The sequence below is a fragment of the Mastigoproctus giganteus genome, chromosome 9 (assembly GCF_048544385.1).
Source record: "Mastigoproctus giganteus isolate SK-2022 chromosome 9, ASM4854438v1, whole genome shotgun sequence".
Lineage (NCBI taxonomy): Eukaryota > Metazoa > Arthropoda > Arachnida > Uropygi > Thelyphonidae > Mastigoproctus > Mastigoproctus giganteus.
Window position 1 is genome coordinate 213,136,206 of NC_143583.1, and position 26,379 is coordinate 213,162,584.

The 26,379-nt window shown below is 37.3% G+C and overlaps 1 protein-coding gene across 1 annotated transcript in view; it reads left to right on the plus strand.

Moving 5' to 3' along the window:
* Positions 1-26,379, plus strand: part of LOC150081108 (all-trans retinoic acid-induced differentiation factor-like) — a 63,288-nt gene that overhangs the window by 12,743 nt on the left and 24,166 nt on the right. Inside the window, exons 2-4 of the mRNA XM_090381323.1 lie at positions 9,429-9,559; positions 16,958-17,026; positions 21,517-21,588. Coding sequence (XP_090237449.1) covers positions 9,429-9,559; positions 16,958-17,026; positions 21,517-21,588 — 272 coding nt within the window. The remainder of the gene's footprint in view (positions 1-9,428; positions 9,560-16,957; positions 17,027-21,516; positions 21,589-26,379) is intronic.

The window sequence follows — 26,379 nt, forward strand, 5'->3', positions numbered from 1 at the left end:
TACGAACCTACGGGGACATAAGTTCAAATTAAGAAAGGATAGATGTAGAATAGATGTGCGGAAATTTGCCTTTAGCCAGCGGGTGGTTAATTGCTGGAACAAACTTCCATCTGTCGTTGTGGAAGTTGATAGGTTAAATAAATTTAAGGAGGAACTGGACAGGCATTTGGAGGGTATGGTGTGGTTTTTTTTTTTTTTGGCTGATACTGCATAAGCTCCTACACTTGCTTTCTTGCATCAAGTGCCACTACTACTACTACTACTACTACTATTGGCAAAATTCCCATATGTAATTGAAAAAACCCCATGAGCTGACCTAGCAGCCCATCTGCACTTCTCAGAGAGAACCATATCTGACTGCACAGTTACTCCCAGGTACTTTTCATTTTCCACTACCCTGAGTATGGTATCACACACTTGGTATTGTTGTTTTGGAGTTGCTGCTCCCCATATGCAGTACATTGTATTTATAAATGTTAAACTTCAGTTGCCACTTCTCAGTCCATCTGCCCAAAACTTTTAATCTTTCTAGATCCTGTTGCAGTAGCATACATCCATTACTGTAATTAACCACCCTGCAAACCTTTGTATCATTTGCAAACTTAGACATTAAGGTTGAAATAACTTCATCAGTATCATTAATAAATACACAAAACAACAATGGACCCATCACAGAACTGTGGGGAACTCCATTAATAGCATTAGTCCATGAAGTGTGGTGTCCATTAATTACCACTCTGTCTTCTCGCACTCAACCATCCCTTTATCCATACCAGTAACTTTCCCTTAATACCACACTGCTCCAATTTGTACAGCAGCAGGGCCTGTGGAACATGGTAAGCATGGCATAGGGGTGCCAATGTCTGGAGATGCCAAATGTCAAAATTTTTATTATAATAATATTTAATAAAAGTATCCTAGGGCCGCATATGTACAGCAGCCTTTAATGTACAACAGTATCAAAATCTTTTCTGAAACCTAAGAATATGATGTCAAAGTTATTTTTATATTCGTTTCCTTTGTTACCACATCATAGTATTCAATTAGATTGGTAAAACAAGATCCCCTATCCCCTTTGCAGCTTCATGCTGTGACTATTTACAGCATGGATTTTTAGACAGCATAAAGACAGATAAAAATACAAATGAATGAAAGTTGCCATGTTTACAAAAACTACAACTTTGACATTTTAAAAATATGGTGAATAATAAAGGTGTTTAGTGAATCATTTTTTTCAGTCTAACTATTAATGTAAAAATCATGAAACTCAAAAAAACTTATCCATTGCTTATTATTAGTGAGGCACTAAACTTTTCATGAACTAGCATTTGAACAATTCCATGACCTAATAAATTTCTCAATTTCACTGGACCATGGCAAAACTTTGCCCAGAGGTAAATCTCTCTTCATAATCACTGTGCTTTGTCAAATGGTTAATCAAAGAATTGGCCATTTGTCATTGAAAGGCTGATCCTTAGATTGCATTGAATTGCAGCTTCTTTCATTCAATGTAACCACTTGAAAATTAGAAAATTCCCTAATTTGCCAATTTTCATGTGGTTTACTGGATTTATCAATTTCAATGAAATGGCTGAATCTAGCCAAAAATGGGTGATGCAGTGTTTGGGAGGTTTGAATATATTGATTATTGTAGCTAAATATGCTATTATGATTAAGGATAATTATGTATATTTGGTTTTCGTGTTAATGAAGTAAATTTTTTTTTTTTTTTTTTTCCCTTTTTGAATTTGAAGTTAGATAATTAATAGCTTTTTATATTGAATACTACAAATACAGTAGACTTTCAGAATAATGGCACCTTCAGAGATTCAAGGTGCTGTTATTTTAATTTTTCTGCTTTCTAAAAAGTTTTTTATTTTTAATATATTTAATGCAGAAATAATGATGCTAAATGAGAAATAGAGAGATTAAGACTGCCATTTTATTAATTGCACATAAAAAACATAAACATGTTGACGATCCAATGTTGTATTCTGCCATTAATACACTCTTGCTTATGCCCCTTTCTATTTTCTTTATTATATCAAGTTTAGTCTGCACAGGTAGCACTGTGGTATCATCATCATCCTCCCCACACCAGGTGGAAAAGGCCCAGGTTTAAATCCTGTCGATGATGCGAGGAACTTTTATGGGCATTTCTTCAATCTGTGGCTGGTCTCGGGCATAGATAGTAAGGTCCCCCCCCCCCAGAAACTGGGGTTTTTCATCAACTCCCCATATGCAGTTGCCACTTCAGTTGCCACTTCTCAGTCCATCTGCCCAAAATTAACAGGCAAATCGACCAGAGAACACACGCAATTTACAGACACAATGCATCTGGTATATAAATTAACTTTCAGGGTGACTCTAATGTAAATAGCTTGGATTATATCAAGTTTGTCACTAAGCTTTAATGTTGTTCTTCTTTTCTTCTCTGTATAAGCTTTATTAACTTTAGGACCATAGTGAGGGATTGTTAATTTAAAATGTAAAACAGCAGTATAATCCGTGACATCAATGCAGAATTCACTTTCAAAATAGTGAACATAAACAAATACAGTAATCACGTGACTTGCCATTTTCTTTTTTAGTCACTGCAAGACATCTGTGCTGTATGTAAACACCCGATCTCAATGTGCCGTTAGCTCGAATGTTCCATTATTTGGGGGTGCAGTTATTTACTGTATGTCAGTTTTTTGTTCATGATGCTTATTTTTTTTTTTCAGAAGCCATTGGGTTAGAGTTGTCCAGGTTTATAAGTCAGGTGCCCATTTAATTACCCTTTTAACCCAGTGCCAGTCATAGTTTTGGCCTTAGATTATAATACATTTTAAATTTGGAAATTTATCATGGAGTAGGTACACAAAATACTCTGTATTACTTAAATATATATGAACATGTAATAATGTGTGTCGTTTTATTTTTCATTTAAATATTTTTCTTTTGTTTTTCATTCATTTATTTTTCGCAAATTTTTATAATACAAATAATTTTTGCCCAAATATATAAAGCAAATTACAAGTATTTGCCCCACCCCTTCCCCATCACAGTTTGGGACCTGATACTGAAGTATCTTTATAAAGGGACCTGAAAGTAAGTGGTAAGTCAAATGTGATTGATTGGTTTTATTCTTGTGTTGTTCTTACAGAGTCAAATGTATACTGCCTTGCTGCATAATAATAGAGTAGATGGAAGCTATTCATTGGGAGATATTCATTATTTGTTTCCACTAGTGCTATATAAGCTTTTGTTCCTTGTACTAACTAATACTATATGCATTGGAGCATAATTTGTTACTTGTATAAATTGCTACTTAAATTAATTTTACTTTCTGTAATACATTATAAGGCTTAATTTAATATTTAATTTGAAATATGAATGAGTGTTTTGTGAATGATTAAATAAATTTATTGATATTAATGAAGTAAGATATGAATTTGTTTTTTTTTTTTAATTTAAATAAAAACACTGATATGAAGCTCTGCCAGATTATTCAGTTTGGTCCCAGAGAGATTGTGCAAGGCTCATCGGATACAATTTTTCTCAATCTGATCTCTGCTCATTAACAGGAGAGACTGTTTTTACAGAAATGGGATAGACATAAATAGAAGTGGTGCAAGGATATTTGCTAATGCAATCAAGATGTTTTAGGTGGGTTAGAAACTGCTAGCTTAGGGGAGTTAACATAGACTAATAGATTAACTAGTGTTGCAGGTAGAGGTGAAGGTGATTCTTGCACTGCTTCTGTTGGAACATGCTGCAGCCTAGAAAGCAAGGTATTAAGGATTTTAAGAACAGCTATGGGTCATTGTGGAACAAGTAAATACATCGGCTGTGTTAGGTTAATTAAGAGTAACAGCAGGTGTATGTATACTTGCATGGGCACTAATGCTAAGAGAATAGTAAATAACTTTGAAGTACAGATTGTCATCAAATACAGGCATTGTAGGGATATCAGATAGTGTCACTCATATAAGGGATGCAGAATTTGAATATGGGCAGTATGTGTACAGAAAGGACATGTATGTATATAAGTGCACTACTATTGAAATGCAATTGAGCAGCAGCCTGGAAAGCAAGGCAATGGGAATTTCCAGGACTGCTAAGAGTCAGTGGAACAAGTAAATACATGGGCTGTGTTAGGGTAACTAAGAGTAAAAACAGGTGCATGTATACATGCAAATACACCAATGCTAGGAGTATAGTTAATAAATTCGATGATCTGGAAGTGCTAATCAAGACATTAAAGGCAGATATTGTTGGGATATTAGAGACATGGTGTCACACAGACATAAGCAGTCAGTGCAGAACTGGAATTTAAGGAGTACAATGTGTACAAGAAAGGATAGACAGGACAGGAAGGGAGGAGGGGTATGCTGTTACTTAAGAAACACATAACATCTAAGGAAGTGCATCCAATTGATGTGGGGGGACAAGGTAATGTTGAGTCTGTTTGGTGTGACATAAGCACTGGGAAAGGAAAAATGAGAATAGGTGTGTGTTATAGGCCTAATGAATCTGATGAGTATAATGAGCTATTGAGCAGAGCAATAGTTGACTGGAATTTGTGGGTTGGTCACACACACACACTAGCAAGGCTTTTGTGGATTTATTGGATGTTTGTTTTCTACAGCAGCATGTTTGGGAGGCAACTCTGATCTGATTATCATTGTGATTCTTCATGCATCAAGAATCTGCAGATAAAGGAACCACTAGGTGGCAGTGATCACAGTGTGTTGAATTTGGATTTACTCAAAGGGGTAACTACCATCAAGGGTAAAGGGAAGGGTTTTTGCTTTTGCAAAGGTGACTTTTTTCTTTTTTTTTTTTTTTATGTAGACCTCAAGAGGTATTAGAACCTATAGTACTTAGTTCCGTGCTTGGGTTGGAGATTGAGAAGACGAAAGAAGATATTTGTTGACACTGAATTTGAACTTCTCTAGACTAATTTTCAGGAAATACGTATGAAGGAAGGTTGTTCCAGAAAACGGCAGTTGAATGAATAAACGAGGAAGATGAAAAGTTGGTTCTGTGAGTCTGAAGTTGGAAAGTAAATGGATATTGGCAGGTGGCTGTACTTATTCGAACTGTTTTGAAAGAGAGAGTGGGAATTATAGAAGCTAATTCAGAAGAACAGTGCCCATGGAAGTATCTGTAGTAGAGGCATGCAGCAGAAACAGTAAGTCTATGAGACAGCGAGTGGAGAGACTCTGTTAGAGATGAATCATTAATTAACCTAATTGTCCTCTTCTGAATGGAATCAAGAAGCCTGAGAGAAGTTATGGGGGCACCACCCCAGGGAACAATATTTCATGGTATGGTGGATTTGCGATTTGTACAGAGTGAGCAGCTGTTTGGAAGAAAAGTAACACCGAGAGCGAAAGAGAAAACCAAGTTTTTTAGATGCAGAGGAAGCAATATTTGTAATGTGCTTGTGCCAAGAGAGATTAGAAGTCAGGGTAATCTCCAAAAGAGATATATCAATTTGCCTAGAAATCGGAGTGTCACCAAAGATAAGCATAGAAGCAGAAGAATCCTTTTTGGGACATATAAGAGAAGACTGAGTTTTAGAAGGGTTGAAATCAACTGAGTTGTCTTTGCCCCACTGCAGAATTACCTGAAGATCAGCATTTAAGGAATTGGAAGCAGATTTTCGAGAAGTTGAAGCTGATTGAGCAGGACAAGGTTTCTCAAAATAGAAAGTGGAATGCAATGTGCTATCATTGGCAAAACTATGGATAGGATTTCCAGTCACTGACAGAAGGCCATTAATATACAAGAGGAAAAGAGTGGGGGAAAGAACTGAACCTTGGGGGACACCGGCATTAGTGGAGAAGTTATCTACCATCACCCTCAGTTAGTGATCAGAGAGCAAACTGGATAACCAATTACAAAAAACAGTTGGCAAACCATAAGACGGAAGCTTGTTTAGAAGACCTTTAGGCCAGACATGATTGAAAGCCTTTCAGATGTCAACAGCAACTACGTGTGTTTCACCGAACCTTTCCCATTGAATTAGTCGATAAATGGGTAACATAAGCCAGAATATCACCAGTGGATCGATAGTGACGGAATCCATACTGGCGATGGTTGATCAGACGGAAGGTTTCTAGGTAGTTTGAGTTGGCGGTTAATTGATTTCTCCATTACTTTAGAAAGAGTAGAAGTAATTATAATGGGACACTAATTGGATGGGAGGGATTTGTTGCCCTTTTTGGGAACTGGCTGGATATGAGAAAATTTCCAAGCAGAAGGAAAAACACCTTTGGAATAAGAAAATGAAAAAAGGCGACATAGAACAGGAGTAAGTTCAGGAGCACAGGTTTTGAGAATAAGTGGAGAAATACTATCGGGACCTGGAGCTTTCTTAGCATCAAGATTGGTCATAATCCTTCTGACATCCTTTTGACGGAATACCACAGGACGCATTGAATGGAGCATATTGGGAATGGTGGGAAGTGTTTTACCAAGATCATTAATACATGAGTTGGAAGAAAAATGGGATGCTTGCAAGTCAGCTTTATCCTTGGCTGAAGTGACAACAGAACCATCTGGTTTGGACGGTCACAGGAGCAGAGATGGGAAAAGTTGCGGCCAATAGCTTTGGCAAGAGACCAGAATGCTCGGCTATCATTAGGGCAAGAAGCAAGTTTACTACTCTTAGCCTGTTCAAACTCTAGTTTGGACTGATTAATAACTGCTTTACAATTGTTGCGAGCTTTCGTGTAGGCAGAAAATGAAACTGAAGAATTAGAAACAAGCCAATTACAATATGCAACGTTCTTTTGATGAACAGCCTTAGCACATTTATTGGAAAACCAAGGACTGCTGTAGTCTGAGAAAGTATTTAAATTCTATACAATGGAACCAACTGATGATGTTACCAACAGCAAATTCAAAATTGGAAGCATTCAAAGAATTAATCTTGGAAGCTACTAGGCTTTTCATAACAACAAAGAAATATTGTTCAAGATTTAGGCCTAAATCGATGTCAGATGAACTAATTAGACATGTGACAGAGAAGAAAAATGCATGGGATACATATAAATTAATATGTGACACAGAAGTCTATGATAGATATAAGCTGGTCTGTAACCAAGTTACAAAGTAGGTTAGGCAGGCGAAGGCAGATTATGAGAAATCTTTGGCAAAGGATGTAAAGAAAAATAGCAAAGCGTTCTTTACTTATGTAAACTCTAGAAGGAAGGAGTTGAATCAGATTGGTCCACTTGATATCGAGGGTTCAACTGTTGATGATCCTACTCAGGTAGCTAACAAACTAAATGAATATTTTGCATCGACATTCACACATGAGGAGTTATTCAGGGAGGGGAATGCCAGAGGTGTATTCAACTTTGGCAGTAAGCTAGATAATCTTGTAATAACTGAGAGTCAAGTGGAGGAGAAATTGTTGAAGATATACATAAGAAAGGCACCTGGGGTGGATGGAATCTATCCAGTTATGTTAAAGGAGGCGGCAAAGGAAGTAAGCAAACCCTTAGCCATAATTATGAGTTTTCCTTGACTCAGGGGAGGTACCCATGGACTGGATATGTGCAAATGTGACCCCAATCCACAAAGGAGGATCAAAGGGAGACACAGGTAATTACAGACCTATTAGTTTAACTTCTGTTCCATGGAAATTAATGGAAGCCCTGGTTAAAGAAGCATTGCAGGATCATCTAGAAAAGACTTCAGTCATATCTCGGACATAGCATGGTTTTGTTAAGGGAAAGTCTTGTCTGAATAATTTGATTGGATACTATGATGTAGTCACAAAGGAACTGGATGCAAAGAATAACTTTGATATCATATATTTGGTTCTTAGAAAAGCTTGTTTGTTATTTGGTTTTTAGGAGCATTAGCAACTAAGGCCATATTGCTCTGGGAATATGCGGTGGTCATTCCCTGATCTTTTCGCATCCTCCGTATTTGGTGGTGATGGGCTCGAACCCCGGTCTAATCAAGAAGCGTGTGCTACGCACTGCTGCTCCTTCCCACCTAGCTACGGAGGCGCCCTCTTATCTTATCTTAGAAAAGCCTTTAATACTGTTGCTCATGGAAGACAGCTGCACAAATTGGAGCAGCGTGGCATTGGAGGCAAATTGCTGCTATGGATTAAGTGATGGTTGAGTGGGAGAAGACAGAGTGGTAATCAATGAACACTGCTCTTAGTGGACTAATGTTATTAGTGGGTTCAGGGTTCCTCAGGGTTCAGTGTTGGTCCATTGTTGTTTTCTGTATTTACAAATGATATTATGATGAATTGATGATGGTATATCAGGCTTAATGTCCAAGTTTGCAGACGATATGAAGGTTGGTAGGGTTGTTAATGACACTAATGACAGTATGCTACTGCAACAGGATCTAGAATAGTTGAGCAGATGGGCTGAGAGGTGGCAAATGAAGTTTAACATTGACAAATGCAAAGTACTAAATATGGGAAGCAGTAATCCCAGAGTAACGTATCAAGTCTGTTGTACTACACTGACAGTGGTAGAGAATGAAAAAAGGACCTGGGGGTAATTGTGCAGGCAGATATGAAGTTTTCTGAGCAGTGCAGATGGTCTGCAAGAGTAGCTCATGGTGTCTTGTCAATGATATACAGGAATGTTTCTAGCAGGGATAAGGTGATTATCCCCTTGTATAAAGCAATGGTCAGACCACACCTTGAGTACTGTATACAGGTCTGGAGGCCTCATTTTAAGAAGGATGTAGAGCTGTTGGAACGAGTACAGAGAAGGGCAACAAGATTAGTGAATGGAACAAAGGGTTGCTCTTACGAAGAAAGGCTTAAGTTTTGCAAATTACAGTATCTGGAGACTAGGCACCTGCGAGGTGATCTGATTTGGGGTGTATAAAGCCTTGAATGGTTTGAGCATGCTCAGTGCAGATGGGATTGTACCTCTTGCTCACAATAATCGCCTGAGAGGGCATAAATTCAAATTGAGGAAAGACTGTTGTAGGATAGATGTGCGGAATGTTGCCTTTAGCCAGCAGGTTGTTGATTGGTGGAACAAACTTTCATCTGTTGTTGTAGAAGTTGCAGATTCAAGGCAGAACTTGACAAACATTTGGAGCGAGTGGATGGGTGAAACAAGGGTGTTTTTTTTTTTTTTTTTTTTGGCTGATGCTATACAAGCTTGCTTTCTTGCATCATGTGCCAATGCTAAGTGTAAATTGTATATAGAATCCAGGGTTCTGTCCCATAGCCATTGTATCTTCTGTTCTGCAGCAAAATTAAACAAAGCCAGTCATGTGTGGTGCAATGTAAGTCCCTGTAGTGTAGTGTCATATCCTGTCGTTATTTTTTGGACTGGTATCTTAGTCACTGGGGGAGTAATCACCTGGATGACAACACCCACCTGATTACTGCTAAGAGAAACATGAATTTTATGGATATTTCTTTTCTCTTTATATAAATCCAGGAAGTGGATGATTGTCCAGTGACCTGCAATGGTTCTGCAATTTCTGGTGAAGTGGAAGAAATTTGCAGAAGCTATGGTGGAAAAATGGAGGGGCACTGTTGTTTTAATTCAACAGCTCAGACTGTAATTGGGTAAGAATTGTAACTTAATAATTATTACTTTTCTTATTTAATTTAATAAATAAAATAAAATGTGCCATAAAATAAATTGTATCACAATAGTGTACAGTGATCATGCTCAGAAGTCCAAATACTTGGGCATTCACAGGATCATGGCAGTGCTGAATCATTGGATATTCTAGACTATTGAATATTTATCTAAAATGCTGAAGTCTTGAGTAATATAATTTAGTGCTTTTAAATTTCTTTTACACAATTAACTTTTATCTTTTATGTTAAATTAATTATAAATGATAATTTAATTTATTCCCACTGTATTGAAGCAACACAGACTGAAAGAACATAAGATACGATAAATTACTGGATTATTTACTGAGTTCTAACATCCAACTTGCAAAGGTCATAGATTGAGATGTATACTATAATGTTTACCTGAATAAAGTCTTTGAATATTTCTTTTGTGTACCTATTCTCTCCCCCCAAGCAATTTAAAAATCGACGTTGGTTGCTATGTAGAAATCATCCAAACTGTTGTACCCAATCAGCATACATCACTATAGTAGGACCAATTAGTTTTCACCTATGAGCCTTCTGTTTACTGTTTTCTTTCATGTTAGCTTATTTCCTGATAGACTTTTAGCCCGAAAATAAATATGGAAAAAAAACAAAAGTCTGTTACCATTCATTTTTGTTTCAAATATCGACTTAGCTAATCCCAACCACTACCAGGGGCTTGAGGAGTGAGAGTTCATCAGAGTCCCTGGCATTTGCAATGAAGAGTCCCTCAATAGGGACTCTTCATTGCAAATATCTCTGATGAAGAGTCCTTTGCCAGAGTCCCTCAATAGGCACTTGCAATGAAAGCAAGTGTAGATCAAGGTGCTTACTAATACAAATTAGACTTGTGATGGCTGTGGATAACTCAGTGCATTAACATTAGTAGAGACATACAATACAAGAAAGCAAGCTTATACAGCATCAGCAAAAAAAAAAAAAAAAAAAAAAATCCCATTTCGTCCATTCGATCCAAAAGTTTGTCCAGTTCTTCCTTCAATTTATTTAAGCCATCAACTTCTCCAACAACAGATGGCAGTTTGTTCCAGTAATCAACCACCTGCTGGCTAAAGGCAAATTTCTGCACATCTGTTCTACAACAGTCATTCTTTAATTTGAATTTGTCCCCCCCCCAGGTGTGTAATCTGAGCAAGAGGAAGAATCCTCAGCATTGAGGATTCAAAAATTGAGTAACAAAAGCCTTTCTAAGATCCAAATATATAATATCAAAGTTATTCCCTGCATCTAGTTCTTTTTGTGACTGCATAATTGTATCCAATCAAATTGGTCAGGCAAGAGTTTCCCTTAACTGCAGTTTCCCATGCTGTGTCCGAGCTATAACTGAAGTCTTGTCTAGATGATCCTGCGGTGCTTCTTTAACCAGTGTCTCCATTAATTTTCCTGGAACAGAAGTTAAACTCACAGGTCTATAATTACTTGTGTCAGCCTTTGATCCTCCTTTGTGAATTGGGGGTCACATTTGCACATCTCCAGTCTATGGGTACCTCCCCTGAGTCCAAAGAAGCTCTCATAATTATGGCTAAGGGTTTGCTTGCTTCCTTTGCTGCCTCATTTAATATAACTGGATAGATCCCATCAACCCCGGGTGCCTTTTTTATGTATCCTGAACAATTTCTCCTCCACTTTCTTCTCAGTTATTACAAAATCATCTAGCTCACTGCCAGAGTTTACTTCACCTCTGGCATTCCCCTTCCTGAATAACTCATGTGTGAATGTAGATGCAAAATACTCGTTTAGTTTGTTAGCCACCTGAGCAGGATCCTCAACTGTTGAACCAACAATATCCAGTGGACCAATCTGATTCATCCCTTTCCTTCTAGAGTTTACATAGGTAAAGAACTCTTTTCTGTTTTTCTTTGCATCCTTTGCCAAGGATTTCTCATAATCTGCCTTTGATAGATATAAGCTGGTTACAGACCAGCTTATATCTATCATAGGCTTCCATGTCACCCATTAATTTATGTATCCCATGCATTTTTCTTTTCTGCCATATGTCTCATTAGTTCATCTGACATCCATTTAGGCCTAAACCTTGAACAATATTTCTTAGTTGGTATGTAAAGCCTGGTAGCTTCCAAGATAAGTTCTTTAAATACTTCTTATATGAGGAGTGGAATTCTTATATGAAGAGCTTAAATCATCAGTTGTGAAAATATTTTCTGCAAAATAAATCTTTGTGCTTATATATTTTTATAGATCCTAGATTTAAGATGAAATTTCAAAGAAGTGATATGAAAAACAAAATAAAGGAATTGGTTTAGAAGCTCTGGAGCAAGGTCAAATGGAGGTAAGAGGGGATTCTCTTGATGATATTTCAATAGGATATGCTTCAACCAGATCTACTGAAGACCAAGATACCCCAGGCTTTACTACAACTTTTTCAAATATGTTTGATGAATTAGCTTCTGCTAGGATAAATAGTGTTCGAAACAAAGGAACAGAAGAAATGTCACCCAGAGTAAGTTTAAAAGAGAAGCAATCTTCAAAAAAAAGAACAAGCATTGTTCAGTGTTGCACTCGAAGAATTTAATCAGTATTTAAATTTGCCATTACTGCCTAGAAATAATAGCCCATTTCTGTGTTGGAAAAACATGCCAGACAAACTACTTCTTTTGGGTAAACTGGCTTTCAAATATTTTAGTGCACCAGTTTCATCAGTTGAAAGTGAAAGAATGTTTAATACTGGTGGTAATTTGTATGAACCTGCAAGAAATAGGCTATATCCTGAAAATGGGGAAACTGATGTTTTTGCATTACAATTTGAGTATTCAATTTTAATGACTTTGCGTAAAACTACTTTTATTTATTTTTTTCCCTATGTACTGTGTTAAAGGTGATAAATTTGATTAAAATACCCTGTTAAGTTGCATTTTTCTATTGTATTCTCTGTATTAATAAAAATAAATTGGCTATAACAGCAGCCAAACTCAGAAAATGTTTACTTAATCCATTTCAGTTTATCAAGGTTATCTGATGAATCTCTTGGTAGTGATTAACTGGCTTAAATTTAGTAGGAAATGGCCGATTAATAAAACCAATTAAGCAACAGAAAACTGATTAATTGGCCATGGAGCCAATTACCGATTATGTATTGGTTAATCGGTGCATCCTTATTATTACCCACAAAAAATGTTGCCAAAATTAATTGTTGTAAACAGCCATTTATAATTATTTTTACTAAAAGTTAATTAATTGAAACACGTTCAGTGGTAATCACAAAAAAATACTCTCAATAAGCAACCAAAAATTTTGAAAAATGAAATTCAGTTACGATGAATTTTATTTTTCCAGGTCTTGCTGTATTAAGTTTAGTTCGAAGTTCTGTTTTCTTAAATGTATATACAGGTAGTTTTCAGCTTTACGAGTTAATTTGTTCCTAGCGCACGCTCTTAAATCAAACTCGTAAAGGAGGAATTTATTTCCCATAGACATAAAGTTAAAAATAGGGGTTATGTTCTCAACAATGAAATTAGTTAGCTGATTAGTTTGTTTTAACAATGATTGATTTATCGAAAGAAATGAAAATGTAGCCTGTAAAATCAAGCAAATTATAATAATAGAAAAATTATTTACGACTTACAAATGTTAAAGAATGTTTATTCTTCATCATCATCAACTAAATGCACACTCATTATGGGCTCGGCACTCGTTGGTTTGTTGCACAAGGAGTCGTCTTCAGAAATGTTTCAAGAGGCATTTGTTTCCAAGATAAATTTCTCTTTTAATTATAAATTTCATGATTGCATGCATAAGCATTTTTTAACGGCACACACAAATTGCAACTAACACGATTCGTGTGAAGTAACAAGTTTACGAAGCTTAAAAAAAAAAAAGGATTGAAGGGAAGATTCTGAAAATTTATTTGTTTTTTTATATGATTGAAGATTTCAGTAAAGGGGAAACACATTTCACCCTAATAAAGTAAAAAACTACACAATTCTAGCTATTGGTATTTTCGCAAATGCAAGAAGATAGTTTACTACCCATTTGTAACTGCTAGCAGTAACAGAAAAGCCCAATAACCGGAAAGTGCAAATTGTTTTTGTTTTATGGTCGTGACCTCCAGAAATGTGCTTTAGAAAAATATCACAAAGGCATTTAAAATTGATTCTTATAATGGAACGTATGATAACGATGAAAGGGTAGTGCATTTTATGATATGAATTGGTAACTAATACAACTTACAAACCACACTCACGACCTTTTATATGACCTTAAGGTCATGCTTGTGACTTTAAAAATGACATTTTAGAGAGATAAATAGGTTAGTTATACAGCAAAAATTTCAACTTCCAAGATCTTGAAATGAATTACCAAAAACCAGTGTTATTGGGTTCACATTACGATATTTTAACGGTAGTGTCTCTGGAACTGATTAATATAAAGCGGGGTATGCTGTATTGTATAGCTACGCACGTGGTGTGGAATGCAGTATTTATGAATGTTTAACATTCATTTTTTGCAATTAATGTTCATATTTTTGATTTTGTTGATACTTGGGGAAAAAAAAAACTTGTAAAGCGGAACTGCCTGTACTTCTGTATTTAAAAAAACAGAATATACATTTAGAAATTTATTTCTAACATTTTTATTAATTTTTTTTTTTTTTTTTTTTTTTAGTATTTGCAACCCATGCAATTTTTATTACATTGAGGCTGCTTTTCTGAAAAATGTAGGAATATGTATCATTTCCTTTGGTACTGTCTTTTTGATTTCAATGTTGCATATGTGGAGTTCTTTTTAACTTGACTTTCTCTACTTACATCGGCTTCTGAACTACTGCTTGTTGTTGTTATTTGGTTTTTAGAAGCATTAGCAACTAAGGCCATATTGCTCCAAGGATATGCGGTGGTAATTCCCTGACCTTTCTGCATCCTCCGTATTTGGTGGTCACGGCTCGAACCCCCGGTCTAATCAAGAAGCGTGTGCTGTGCACTGCTGCTCCTGTCCACCTGGCTACGGAGGTGCCAAACTACCACTTGGTCTATCTTGTCTAAATTCAGTGTGCAATGTTTCTGCTATGATATTTTCATGTTCATTTACATCAAATGTTTTTTCTTCACTTGGTGCATATTTGTTGGGATGGGATATGAACAAAAATTAATTCATAATTTTTGTTCTGTTAAATCTACTGGATACTTCCCTATCCGAGGAAAAGGTTGAATTATTATCAAATTCTTCAGCATCCTCTTTGAATCAATGTCAACATTTTTGTCCATTCCCAAAAAGTACCTACTATAAGTTAGAAGTATTGTTTTAACAGAGAATTCAAGGGAATACCAGTTGTTACAGTTGTGTTATCAGGAATGTAATACTTCTTAATATTATCAACATGAGTGATCTCTCCTTTGTATGGTGCTGTCATTGAAGTCATTTTAAAGTTTATAGAAGACTTTCTCCTGCCCTTATGGGTTTATATAAATAAGGGTGGGAGATCAAGTCCGTAATAAGTCTTTTCTTATTTATATATATATATTTTATTTCTTCAGTTTTTTTTGTTTTTTTTTTTCAGTTTCTTCGTTTACTCATTTAACTAGATGGTTTATGTAAGAAAATCTTTCAGATAACTCATTTAAAAGATCGTCTGTCTTGAAAAGCTGATTCTTGATTGGTACTCACCAAGGCTGATGATATTGAGGGATCAATCTTTTATTTAAAAAAGATACTACAGGTGACCCCACTTAACGCTGATAATTCGTTCCGGAAAAACAGAGCGCTAAGTGAATCAGCACTAAGCGAGCGCCGCATTCCCATAAGGTAACATATGTATTTGTGAGTTGCCATTGGTGTCATGGATATTTCCTAATCAATAATAAACGGTAGTGAAAAGATGCACAAATGTCAGTCAAAATATTTAATATTCAAATATTTGTACATATAAAATATTCTGCATTACATACGTATATAATTATGTGGTAACTACTTACGTATCAAAATTAAACTTAACATTCCAATTAAAATCATGAATTTAATCATGAAAAACGTGTTGATTTTTTGCTGTACTTTGGCCCTCTTCTGGTAAAGTAAAAGGGGGTTTTAATTTTAAATCCCCCGCAGCACGTTACCACCCAACAATAAAGTCAACCGATCCTTCTCCGTTTTGAAACCTGGCATGTTTTTTCTTCTTTCAGTATGAAACTTCTTTTAGGCATTCGTTTCCAAAAAGGTCCTGCTTCATCTATGTTAAAAACTTGAGAAGTATAACACATAATACCCCTCTTCAATAATTTTAACAAGTTCTTTTTTGAAAGTTTCGGCTCCTTGATCTGCACATACAGCTTCTCCCTGAATTTTAAATCTATTCAACCAGTCCTTAGTAGTTTTAAATGCTTCCACTTTTTTTTTTTTTTTTTTTTTTAGGCAAGTTTTCTTCAGATCATCATACAGGCTGATCTCTCTCTCTCTCTCTCTCTTTATAATATTTAACTTAACTGAATTTTGCATTGGATATTATCTTCAATAAAATTAGTCTCTCCATTTCATTCCTAATAGCCGGCCTAGCCCTAGTTGCTTGCAGTGGAACAGCTATCTTTCCCACTGCTAAAATTAATTCTTTATTTTTTATAATTGTTCTTACAGTTAAACTTGCCAGTCCTAAATTATGGCACATATCCGCTTGTCATTGATTGGAATCGATTCGCTTCAAGACGTCTAATTTAATTTCAAATTCAGTCTTTTTCTTACGTTTGTAGCCTTTGTACTGTGTCCAGATGTTGCTTTTTCATTCTTATCTGCCATTCTCTTCGAAAATGTAACTGCGTTGGTTTCATTAATTATGATACAATGTTCTAGTAAACTGTCCATTACGCACAATGTCTAATGCTGTACTGAGTGATGACTAGACTTCAGATAAATGCATATAACGCAAATATTACAAGCAATATACTTGATCATATTTTAAAATGTTGATCTCGGAACTACGTAACAAGTCACTGTACCGCAATTAAATTAGCGTGCGAGAAAATTTCCCACGCTCAGTGAAATTTTCAAGTTTGCATGGTAAACTTTTAATGCTGTTTTGCTATTCATTTTCAAGCTATCGACTGCATCAAATGAAACGATTTCGTTAAATATGCCAAAAATGCAATTTGTAAAAGAATGTTATAGTGATTTGTGATAGCATTATAGTCAGATATGGGTTATAATATAAGAACAGTGTTATAGCGAATCAGCGTAAAGCGAACCCCATTATAATGAGGGCCTGCTGTGTATGATTTAAGAAATAAGTTGTTATATGAAGATACATTGCTATTTTGTGTTTAGGTGGCATATAAAGTATATTATTATTATTTATTTTTTTTTTACTGAGGTATTTTTATAAATCTTTATTTCCAGGTTGGATTTAAATAACTGCAGTCTAAATTCTTTAGATCTACTGAAGAACTATACATACCTGGTAGTACTGTAAGTAATTTTTGGAAATTTTTTTTATTATATCATTCATATTTTTAATAACTTTGTAAATTACTTTATTTTCTCAGTGGAGAGGAAGGCATGTGGCAATACCAGCCTGAGTTTTTTTTTTTTTTTGACACTCCAAGTGAAATGCTAGGTGGTGCCCCAAGAATTGAATGTTTTAAAAATTACTTTTTGTGAAAACAGGATATTTACCACTAAGAAATCACTTTCCAAATAAGTTTTGACAATTTGTAATGAATCACTTTCAGATTTCTGTCCTTTCAAGTCCTTTTTGAGATTTGGAAATAGAAAACAGTCTGAACCAAATCTGATGAGTAGGGTGGATGCTGTAATAGCTCAAACCCACAGATCTCAAACACTGGCTGTGCCAGTGCATTGTCTTGGTGCAAGATGGCTCCTATGGCCAGTTTCCCATGCTTCTTGGGCTTCAGTTTATTGTAGAAATGGCTCAGTAGGCTAGAATAATACTTGGCATTTATAGTGACACCTTGTTTTAGGAAGTCTACCATGAACACTCCTGCATCCCTGAAGATGGATGCCATGACTTTCCCAACCAAATTCTGCGCTCAAACTCTTAAGTTGGTGGTGGGGGAGGAGTGTTTTCACTGTTTCAATCGTTCTTTTGCTTCAGGGCCAAAGTGGTGCACCCATGTTTTGTCCATAGTGCTATACGATAGATACCCTTTGGTGGGAGAGTTCCCTCAGGTCCCTTAGACTGGCAAACTGCAATCAATATCTTTACAAAGTTATAAGATCCTACTTCAGTAACAGATCAATTTAGGTCACTGCCCGACACCTGTCATATTCAAAATTTATAAACAGAGTTTGCCCACAGGGGTCAGTGCTAGGAACTCCGTACTTGACCAGTGGCTCACCAGAAGCTTTGACGACTGTGTCAATTTCACCTATGCAGACGACTTGGTTATTTGCATTGCAGAAAGATCCAGGAAAACCCTTCAGGACCGAGCAAAGATTGTCCTGGATGACCTGGTAAGCTGGACCCTCACAAATAAATTAAAAATATCAAACACAAAAACAAAGCTAATGATCTTCAAAAACAGGTTGGATTACTGCAGACCCCCTAAAGTGCTTATTCACGGGAAGCAAATTCCATATGTGACACAAACTAAACACCACACCATAATATTGGACGACAGGATCAGTTTCAAACCACATGAGAATGGTTTAGCACACAAAACCAAAGCCTTCACTGTAGCTGTCATCAGGATCTCCCGTTCGGACTGGGGACTTGCCAAAAGAACCCTGTCTCTCTACTATAAAGCTGTGTTCTTGCCAATTGCCTCCTATGCTGCTGGGGGTCTGGTTCCATAGGGGGTCACTGACAGTAAAATCCGGGCCACACTCCTTTCCATGCAAAGTACCATGCTGCTTGCGACACACAGAGTACCAAGAACAACAACTAATGCACCCCAGGTTCTATCAGGTCCCTTCCCCTGGACCTATATATAGCTTATAGAGGCTTCACCTACAAACACAAAGGCCTATCAACCTCACTCCTTGGAATAGACTGTAATCCTGCTACAAATATCAAACAGAAAAAAATAAACCTATGGAATAAACTCCCTTTGGCAGGTTAGATGGGATGAAAGACCCACTGGAGAGGTCACCAAACTTTTTATCCTGGATGTCACCTTTGCCATGAATAAGCCACATTGTAATTGTTTCTACTCATCCATGAGCATGTCCTACACCCTAACAGGACATGGTGCTCTTAAAGCGAAACTGTTCCAATTTGGACTGGTGACAAATCCTCATTGCTCCTGTGGGGAAGAGGAATCCTGGAACCACATCCTATTGTCCTCCCCCAACTACAAAGAACAACAGACAACACTTAAAAATAAGGTTTAGAACATCTCAGAAGTCAATCTTAAAGCCTTAATTGAAAATGAGACTAACTTTCAAGCCCTTCAAATTTTCACCAACGACGTCTTCAGCAGAAGAATGCAGATGCTTCACCACACTGGATAATTCAACAAGCTCTTGCTGAGCTGTTCCCTGTGTCACCTACCAGTCATCCTGGACTTGAATTCTTTTGATCTCTGAGGTTGTTCAGAGATGTGAACCACTGGTGGTTTTTTTTTTAATTATTATTATTTTATTTATTTATTATTAATATATATTTTTATTTTATTTTATTGTTTTTTTTTTTTTTTTTTTCTTTTTCCTTCTGCTGGTACTCAGGACTGGGCATCCTGAGTATGGGATTGCTGGCATCCACTGGTATTGCACTACCTCTAGTGGATGCGGAATTTTAGTGTACTACTGAGGCACACAGATAGTAGATAATGTCCGGCTCCATGTGCCTTGAGACAGGCATCGGGCAGCAATTGCTCAGGTGTTGGCTGCTCACATTTCAAGCCCTGTTTACACAGATTGTGTAGTCAACACAGAGACAATTTGTGGAGATGGACCCAGGTCCTGGAGCTAGCATTAATAGAAGCATATGATGCAAGAAAGCAAGCTTATGCAGCATCAGCCAAAAAAAAAAAACCACTTCCATTTCACCCCTCCGTTCGTTCGAAATACCTGTCCAGCTGAGCCTTGAATTTATTTAGGCTATCAACTTCCACAACAAGGGATGGAAGTCTGTTCCACCAACCAACTACCCGCTGGCTAAAGGCAAACTTCCGCACATCTATCCTACATCTGTCTTTCCTCAATTTGAATTCATGCCCTCTCAGGTGATTATTCTGAGCAAGAGGAAGAATCCCATCAGCATTGAGCATGCTCAAACCATTCAAGGCTTTATACAACTCTATCAGATCACCTCGCCGGTGCCTGGTCTCCAGACACTGTAATTTGCAAAACTTAAGCCTTTCTTCATAAGAGCAACCCTTTATTCCATTCACTAATCTTGTTGCCCTTCTCTGTACTCGTTCCAGCAGCTCTACATCCATCTTGAAACGAGGCCTCCAGACCTGTATACAGTACTCAAGGTGTGGCCTGACTATTGCCTTATACAAGGGAATAATCACCTCCTTATCCCTGCTAGAAAAATTCCTGTATATCATTGACAAGACACCATGAGCTACTTTTGCAGCCCGTCTGCACTGCTCAGAGAACTCCATATCTGCCTGCACAATTACCCCCAGGTCATTTTCATTCTCTACCACTGTCAGTGTAGTACCACAGAGTTGATACGTGGTTGCTGTTTCCCATATGTAGTACTTTACATTTGTCAATGTTAAACTTGATTTGCCACCTGTTGCAGCAGCATAGCGTCAGTAGTGTCCTTAACAACCCTGCCAACCTTTGTATCATCTGCAAACTTGGACCTTAAGCTGAATATACCATAATCAATATCATTTATAAATACAGAAAACAATAATGGACCCAACACTGAAACCTGAGGGACTCCACTAATAACATTTGTCCACGATGAGCAGTGTTCATTGATTACCACTCTGTCTTCTCCCCCTCACGTAGCAGCAGTTTGCCTCCAATGCCACATGCTCCAATTTGTGCAGCAGTCTTCCATGTGCAACAGTATCAAAAGCCTTTCTAAGATCCAAATATATAATATCAGCTACAAACAGGCCACATACATATATACCACACCCAAAACTGAGCTTCATTAGCTTCAAAATGCTGCGCAATCTCATGACAGCACTCTTTCCAGCTTCTGATCTGCATTCACTTCTTTAGGGATCCACTGCAATGAGACCTTCATTTCTAAAGCATTCACCACAGTATTATGAGCTTGCTCATGGGAGATATTGTCTCAATGTGCCTCAATGTTATTCTGCACTCTTGCATGATCAGACCATGAATGGCATCCACATTTGCAGGTGTTGACATGGTAACAGGCCTCCCACTGCAAGATACATCTCTTCACACTGTCTCATCCATGCTTAAATTCTGCAATCCAGTTTTTGACTGTGGTGTATGAAGGACAAGATTCATTTGTCATTAGTTTGTCAGCAGCCTGACATGATTATCAGTAGTTATGCCATTCGTATCTAGTGGATTAGTGTTGTTCATTCCCTTTCCTTCTAATGCTAACATAAGTAAAGAATTCTGTGTAACTCTTTTTTGCATTCTTAGCCAAAGATTTAGTTTTTCGTAACTTGCCTAAATCCTTGATTGCAACCTAGTTTATACTTGCTGTATGTTTCTGTCCCCCATGATAACACTGAACAACAAATTTTGGATTGTATCTTGTTACAGGCATGAAAGTAAGTTTACTTTATAGATTTTGGGGTGCCAAACATTGGGTGCTTAAAATGGCCTAACTTCTTTATGCTTGTTGAATTTTATGAAACAAAACATATGAACAAGATGAAATGTATTAAAAATTGTATTAAGCAAAAATGTGTGCATGCGTGTGTGCACTAAAAAATTATATATTGGCTTTTAAATTATGCTGAATCATAATATTTATATTCTTTAATTTAAATGTTTTATTGGTCCATTTTATTAAAATTTACTGTTTTTTTGTTTCTTTTTTGTTTCAGAGATATTCAGAATAACCCTTTGAGAAACTGCTCAAAAAAAGATTTTTTGGGCTTGGTTTATTTGGAACACTTGTAAGTGTTTATTTTTGTAAAGTTAGTTTCTGTACTAGTTTTCTTCAAGAATTGTTATTGTTGTGTATTTTGTGTTATAGAATATTATTTCTAGCTACCCATTTTTGAGAGAACTAAAGCTGTTTCTTTGCTATTTCCTCCCAAACCTTACTAATTAATAGCAAGCTCAGTTTCATCTAATAGTTTGCCAAGTTTTGATATAAGGTTGGTGTATCAGTTTAGTTAGAATTATCCATTCAAAGTGGATCTTGAAAGAATCATTATTAAGGTGATTAAATTTGCAATATAATACAGATATTACTTTACAAAATATTACAGTAATAAGCATATATTATAATAAATTAGGGGCTTAGAGGAGAACAGGTATCCTGTGTGCTATCACACACTGAGCCTAAAACGCTGATGGATCCAATATCTCTCTATTACAGAAGATGTAGGAGAAGTCCGGTTGGCCTGCCTTCTTAAAATCCACTCATGCACACCTTCTCGATGGTAAGCCCTGTTATGTCACTTAGGTGGCAGCGAACGTGTAGAGTGGTTCTCTTCAAGAAGGCTGGTCAGCGTGAAGAGGAAAAGACCAAACCCTCCAGCATATGACAGCACGACAAAACAAATGGCCCTCAGTCCCCAGCAGCTTTCACTCCCCCCTCTTACAGCAGCAAGAGGATCAGAGTGGAAGCAGAGGGTGCTAAGAATCTCTGGGTACAACCAGGCTGCCATGCACGGAAACTGAACTTGGCCTCTTATAACTGTTGAAATGAGCAGAAGCCTGAAAAACAAGATGCAGGAAATTTCAGAGACTGCTGGGAGTCATTGCGGTACAAGTAAACACATGGGTTGTGTTAGGGTAGCTAAGAATAGAAACAGGTGCATGTATACCTGCGTGTACACCAATGCTAGGAGTTCGGTAAATAAATTTGATGAATTTGAGGTATTGCTAAAAACATCAAAGGCAGATATTGTTGGGATATCAGAGACGTGGTGTCACACAGATATAAGTAATGCAGAACTGGAATTTGGGGAATACAATGTGTATAGAAAGGATAGACAGGACAGGAGGGGAGGAGGGGTTATGCTATTAGTTAAGAAACACAAAGTCCAAGGAAGTGAAGCCAGTCGACATCGATGGACAGGGCAGTGTCGAGTCAGTTTGGTGTGACATAAGCATAGGGAAATCAAAATTGAGAGTAGGAGTGTGCTATAGGCCTAATGACTCTGATGAGTATAATAAGATATTGTACAGGGAAATAGAGTGGGCCAGTAAATCAGAGAGTCTTATAATGGGGGAATTTAATTTCCCAGATATTGACTGGAATTTGTGGGTTGGTCACTCGCACACTAGCAAGGTTTTTGTGGATTTATTGGATGATTGTTTTCTACATCAGCATGTTCGGGAGGCAACTAGAGGGAGGAATACTCTTGATTTGATTATCAGCAGTGATTCTTCATGCATTAAGAATCTGCAGATAAATGAACCACTAGGTGGCAGTGATCACAGTGTGTTGAAGTGGGATTTACTCAAGGAGGTAACTACCATCAGAGGTAAAGGGAAGGGTTTTTGTTTTCGTAAAGGCGACTATGATGGTCTGAGACAGTATTTAAATTCTATACAGTGGGACCAACTGATGATGTTACCAACAGCAAACTCAAAATGGGAAGCATTCAAGGAACTAATCTTGGAGGCTACCAGGCTTTACATACCAACTAAGAAATATTGTTCAAGGTTTAGGCCTAAATGGTTGTCAGATGAACTAATGAGACATGTGGCAGAGAAGAAAAATGCATGGGATACATACAAATTAATGGGTGACATGGAAGCCTATGATAGATATAAGTTGGTCTGTAACCAAGTCACAAAGGAGATTAGGCAGGCAAAGGCAGACTGCGAAAAATCCTTGGCAAAGGATGCAAAGAAAAACAGAAAAGAGTTCTTTACATATTTAAACTCAAGAAGGAAAGGGATGAATCAGATTGGTCCACTGGATATTGATGGTTCAACAGTTGAGGATCCTGCTCAGGTGGCTAACAATCTAAACGAGTATTTTGCATCTACATTCACGCATGAGGAGTTATTCAGGAAGGAGAATGATGTAGGTAAAGTAAACATTGGCAGTGAGCTGGATGATTTTGTAATAACTGAGAGGAAAGTGGAGGAGAGATTGTTGAGGATAAACATAAAAAATGCACCTGGGGTGGATGGGATCTATCCAGTTATATTAAAGGAGGCAGCAAAGGAAGTAAGCAAATCCCTAGCCATAATTATGAGAGCTTCTTTGGACTCAGGGGAGGTACCCATAGACTGGAGATGTGCAAATGTAACCCCAATTCGCAAAGGAGGATCAAAGGCTGACACAAGTAATTATAGACCTGTTAGTTTAACTTCTGTTCCAGGTAAATTAATGGAGGCACTGGTTAAAGAAGCACTGCAGGATCATCTAGACAAGAATTCAGTTATAGCTCAGACGCAGCATGGTTTTGTTAAGGGCAGGTCTTGCCTGACCAATTTGATTGGATACTATGATGTAGTCACAAAAGAACTGGATGCAGGGAATAACTTTGATATTATATATTTGGATCTTAGAAAGGCTTTTGATACTGTTGCACATGGAAGACTGCTGCACAAATTGGAGCAGTGTGGCATTGGAGGCAAATTGCTGCTATGGATAAGGGGATGGTTGAGTGGCAGAAGACAGAGAGTGGTAATCAATGGACACTGCTCAACGTGGACTAATGTTATTAGTGGAGTTCCTCAGGGTTCAGTGTTGGGTCCGTTGTGGTTTTCGGTGTTTATGAATGATATTGATGATGGGATATCAAGTTTAATGTCGAAGTTTGCAGATGATACAAAGGTTGGCAGGGTTGTTAAGGACACTACTGACGCTATGCTGCTGCAACAGGATCTGGAAAGGTTGAACAGATGGGCTGAGAGGTGGCAAATGAAGTTTAACATTGACAAATGTAAAGTACTACATATGGGAAACAGTAACCCCAGAGCAACGTATTAACTCTGTGGTACTACACTGACAGTGGTGGAGAATGAAAAGGACCTGGGGGTAATTGTGCAGGCAGATATGAAGTTCTCTTAGCAGTGCAGACGAGTTGCAAGAGTAGCTCATGGTGTCTTGTCAATGATATACAGGAATTTTTCTAGCAGGGATAAGGAGGTAATTATTCCCTTGTATAAGGCAATGGTTAGGCCACATCTTGAGTACTGTATACAGGTCTGGAGGCCTCATTTCAAGAAGGATGCAGAGCTGCTGGAACGGGTATAGAGAAGGGCAACAAGATTAGTGAATGGAACAAAGGGTTGCTCTTACGAAGAAAGGCTTAAGTTTTGCAAATTACAGAGTCTGGAGACTAGGCACCGGCGAGGTGATCTGATAGAGGTGTATAAGGCTTTGAATGGTTTGAGCATGCTCAATGCCAACGGGATTCTCCATCTTGCTCAGAATAATCACCTCAGAGGGCATAAATTCAAATTGAGGAAGGACGGATGTCGGATAGATGTGCGGAAATTTGCCTTTGGCCAGCGGGTGGTTGGTTGGTGGAACCGACTTCCATCACTTGTTGTTTGAAGTTGATAGCCTAAACAAATTTAAAGCTCAACTGGACAGGTATTTCGAATGAACGGAGGGGTGAAATGGGAGTGGTGTGTGTTGTTTTTTTTTTTTTTTTGGCTGATGCTGAATAAGCTTGCTTTCTTGCATCATATGCCTCTACTAATGCTAATAATGTAAGATCGCTCATCGGTAAAGACAGGATATTAGAGCTGGAAAAGGAATTAGAAAATCATCAGTTTGGCTGAAACAAGAAGAAGAAATGAATCAGTTATAAGTTTATCAAGTGGAAATCTGCTGCATACCAATGGAAACAGTGAAAGGAGTGAAGGTGGAGTTGGGTTTCTGGTACATAAAGATTTTAAAAACAACATTTTGGAATTCAAAAGTACATCACCAAGGGTGTCAAGACTAATACTCAAGATTTCTAAGAGGTACAAGCTAAAGGTTGTAATGATTTATGCACCAACATCGAGCCATGATGATGAAGAGGTTGAAGAAATGTACACCGAAATTGAGTCTTCTAGATGAGCAGAAAACCCACTACACTATTATTATGGGGGACTTCAATGCTAAGGTTGGAAAAAGACAAAACAATGCAGAAAGGGGAACTATAGGAAATTTTGGAATTGGTGAAAGAGGTGAAAGATTTGTGGAATTTGCAGAATCTCAAGGACTGTCAGTAATGAACACTTTTTTCAAGAAAAGAGTGAACAGAAAGTGGACATGAAGAGTCCAAATGGATTAACAACTAATGAAATCGACTTCATCCTCACTAACAGAAGATATATTGTGAATGATGTTACCATCCTGAATAAGGTAAATGTTGGAAGTGATCTCAGAATGGTATGATGTACACTTTATATAGATGTAGGAAAGGAAAGAAAAAAACTGACTCGAGTAAATAATACAAAGGTCTTTGAGATAACAGAAGAGGAGAAAAAGCAGTATGCACTAGAACTTCAAGAACAAGTTTGAGCTTCTGCAGACTGCTCAGGACCAAGATATCGACGAGGAATATTACAACTTTCTGAAAGTGATAAAGCCCAAGAAACCTATAGGGAAAAAGAAATCCAAAGAAGAAAAAATTAGTCAAGAAACACTTGTTGTGATGAACCAAAGACGACAAATGAACATCAAGAAAAACACTGACAGGGAGAAAATTGAGTATACTGAGTTATGCAGAGCCATTAGAAAGAGACTCAGAGAGGACATAAGAAGATTTAACACAAGA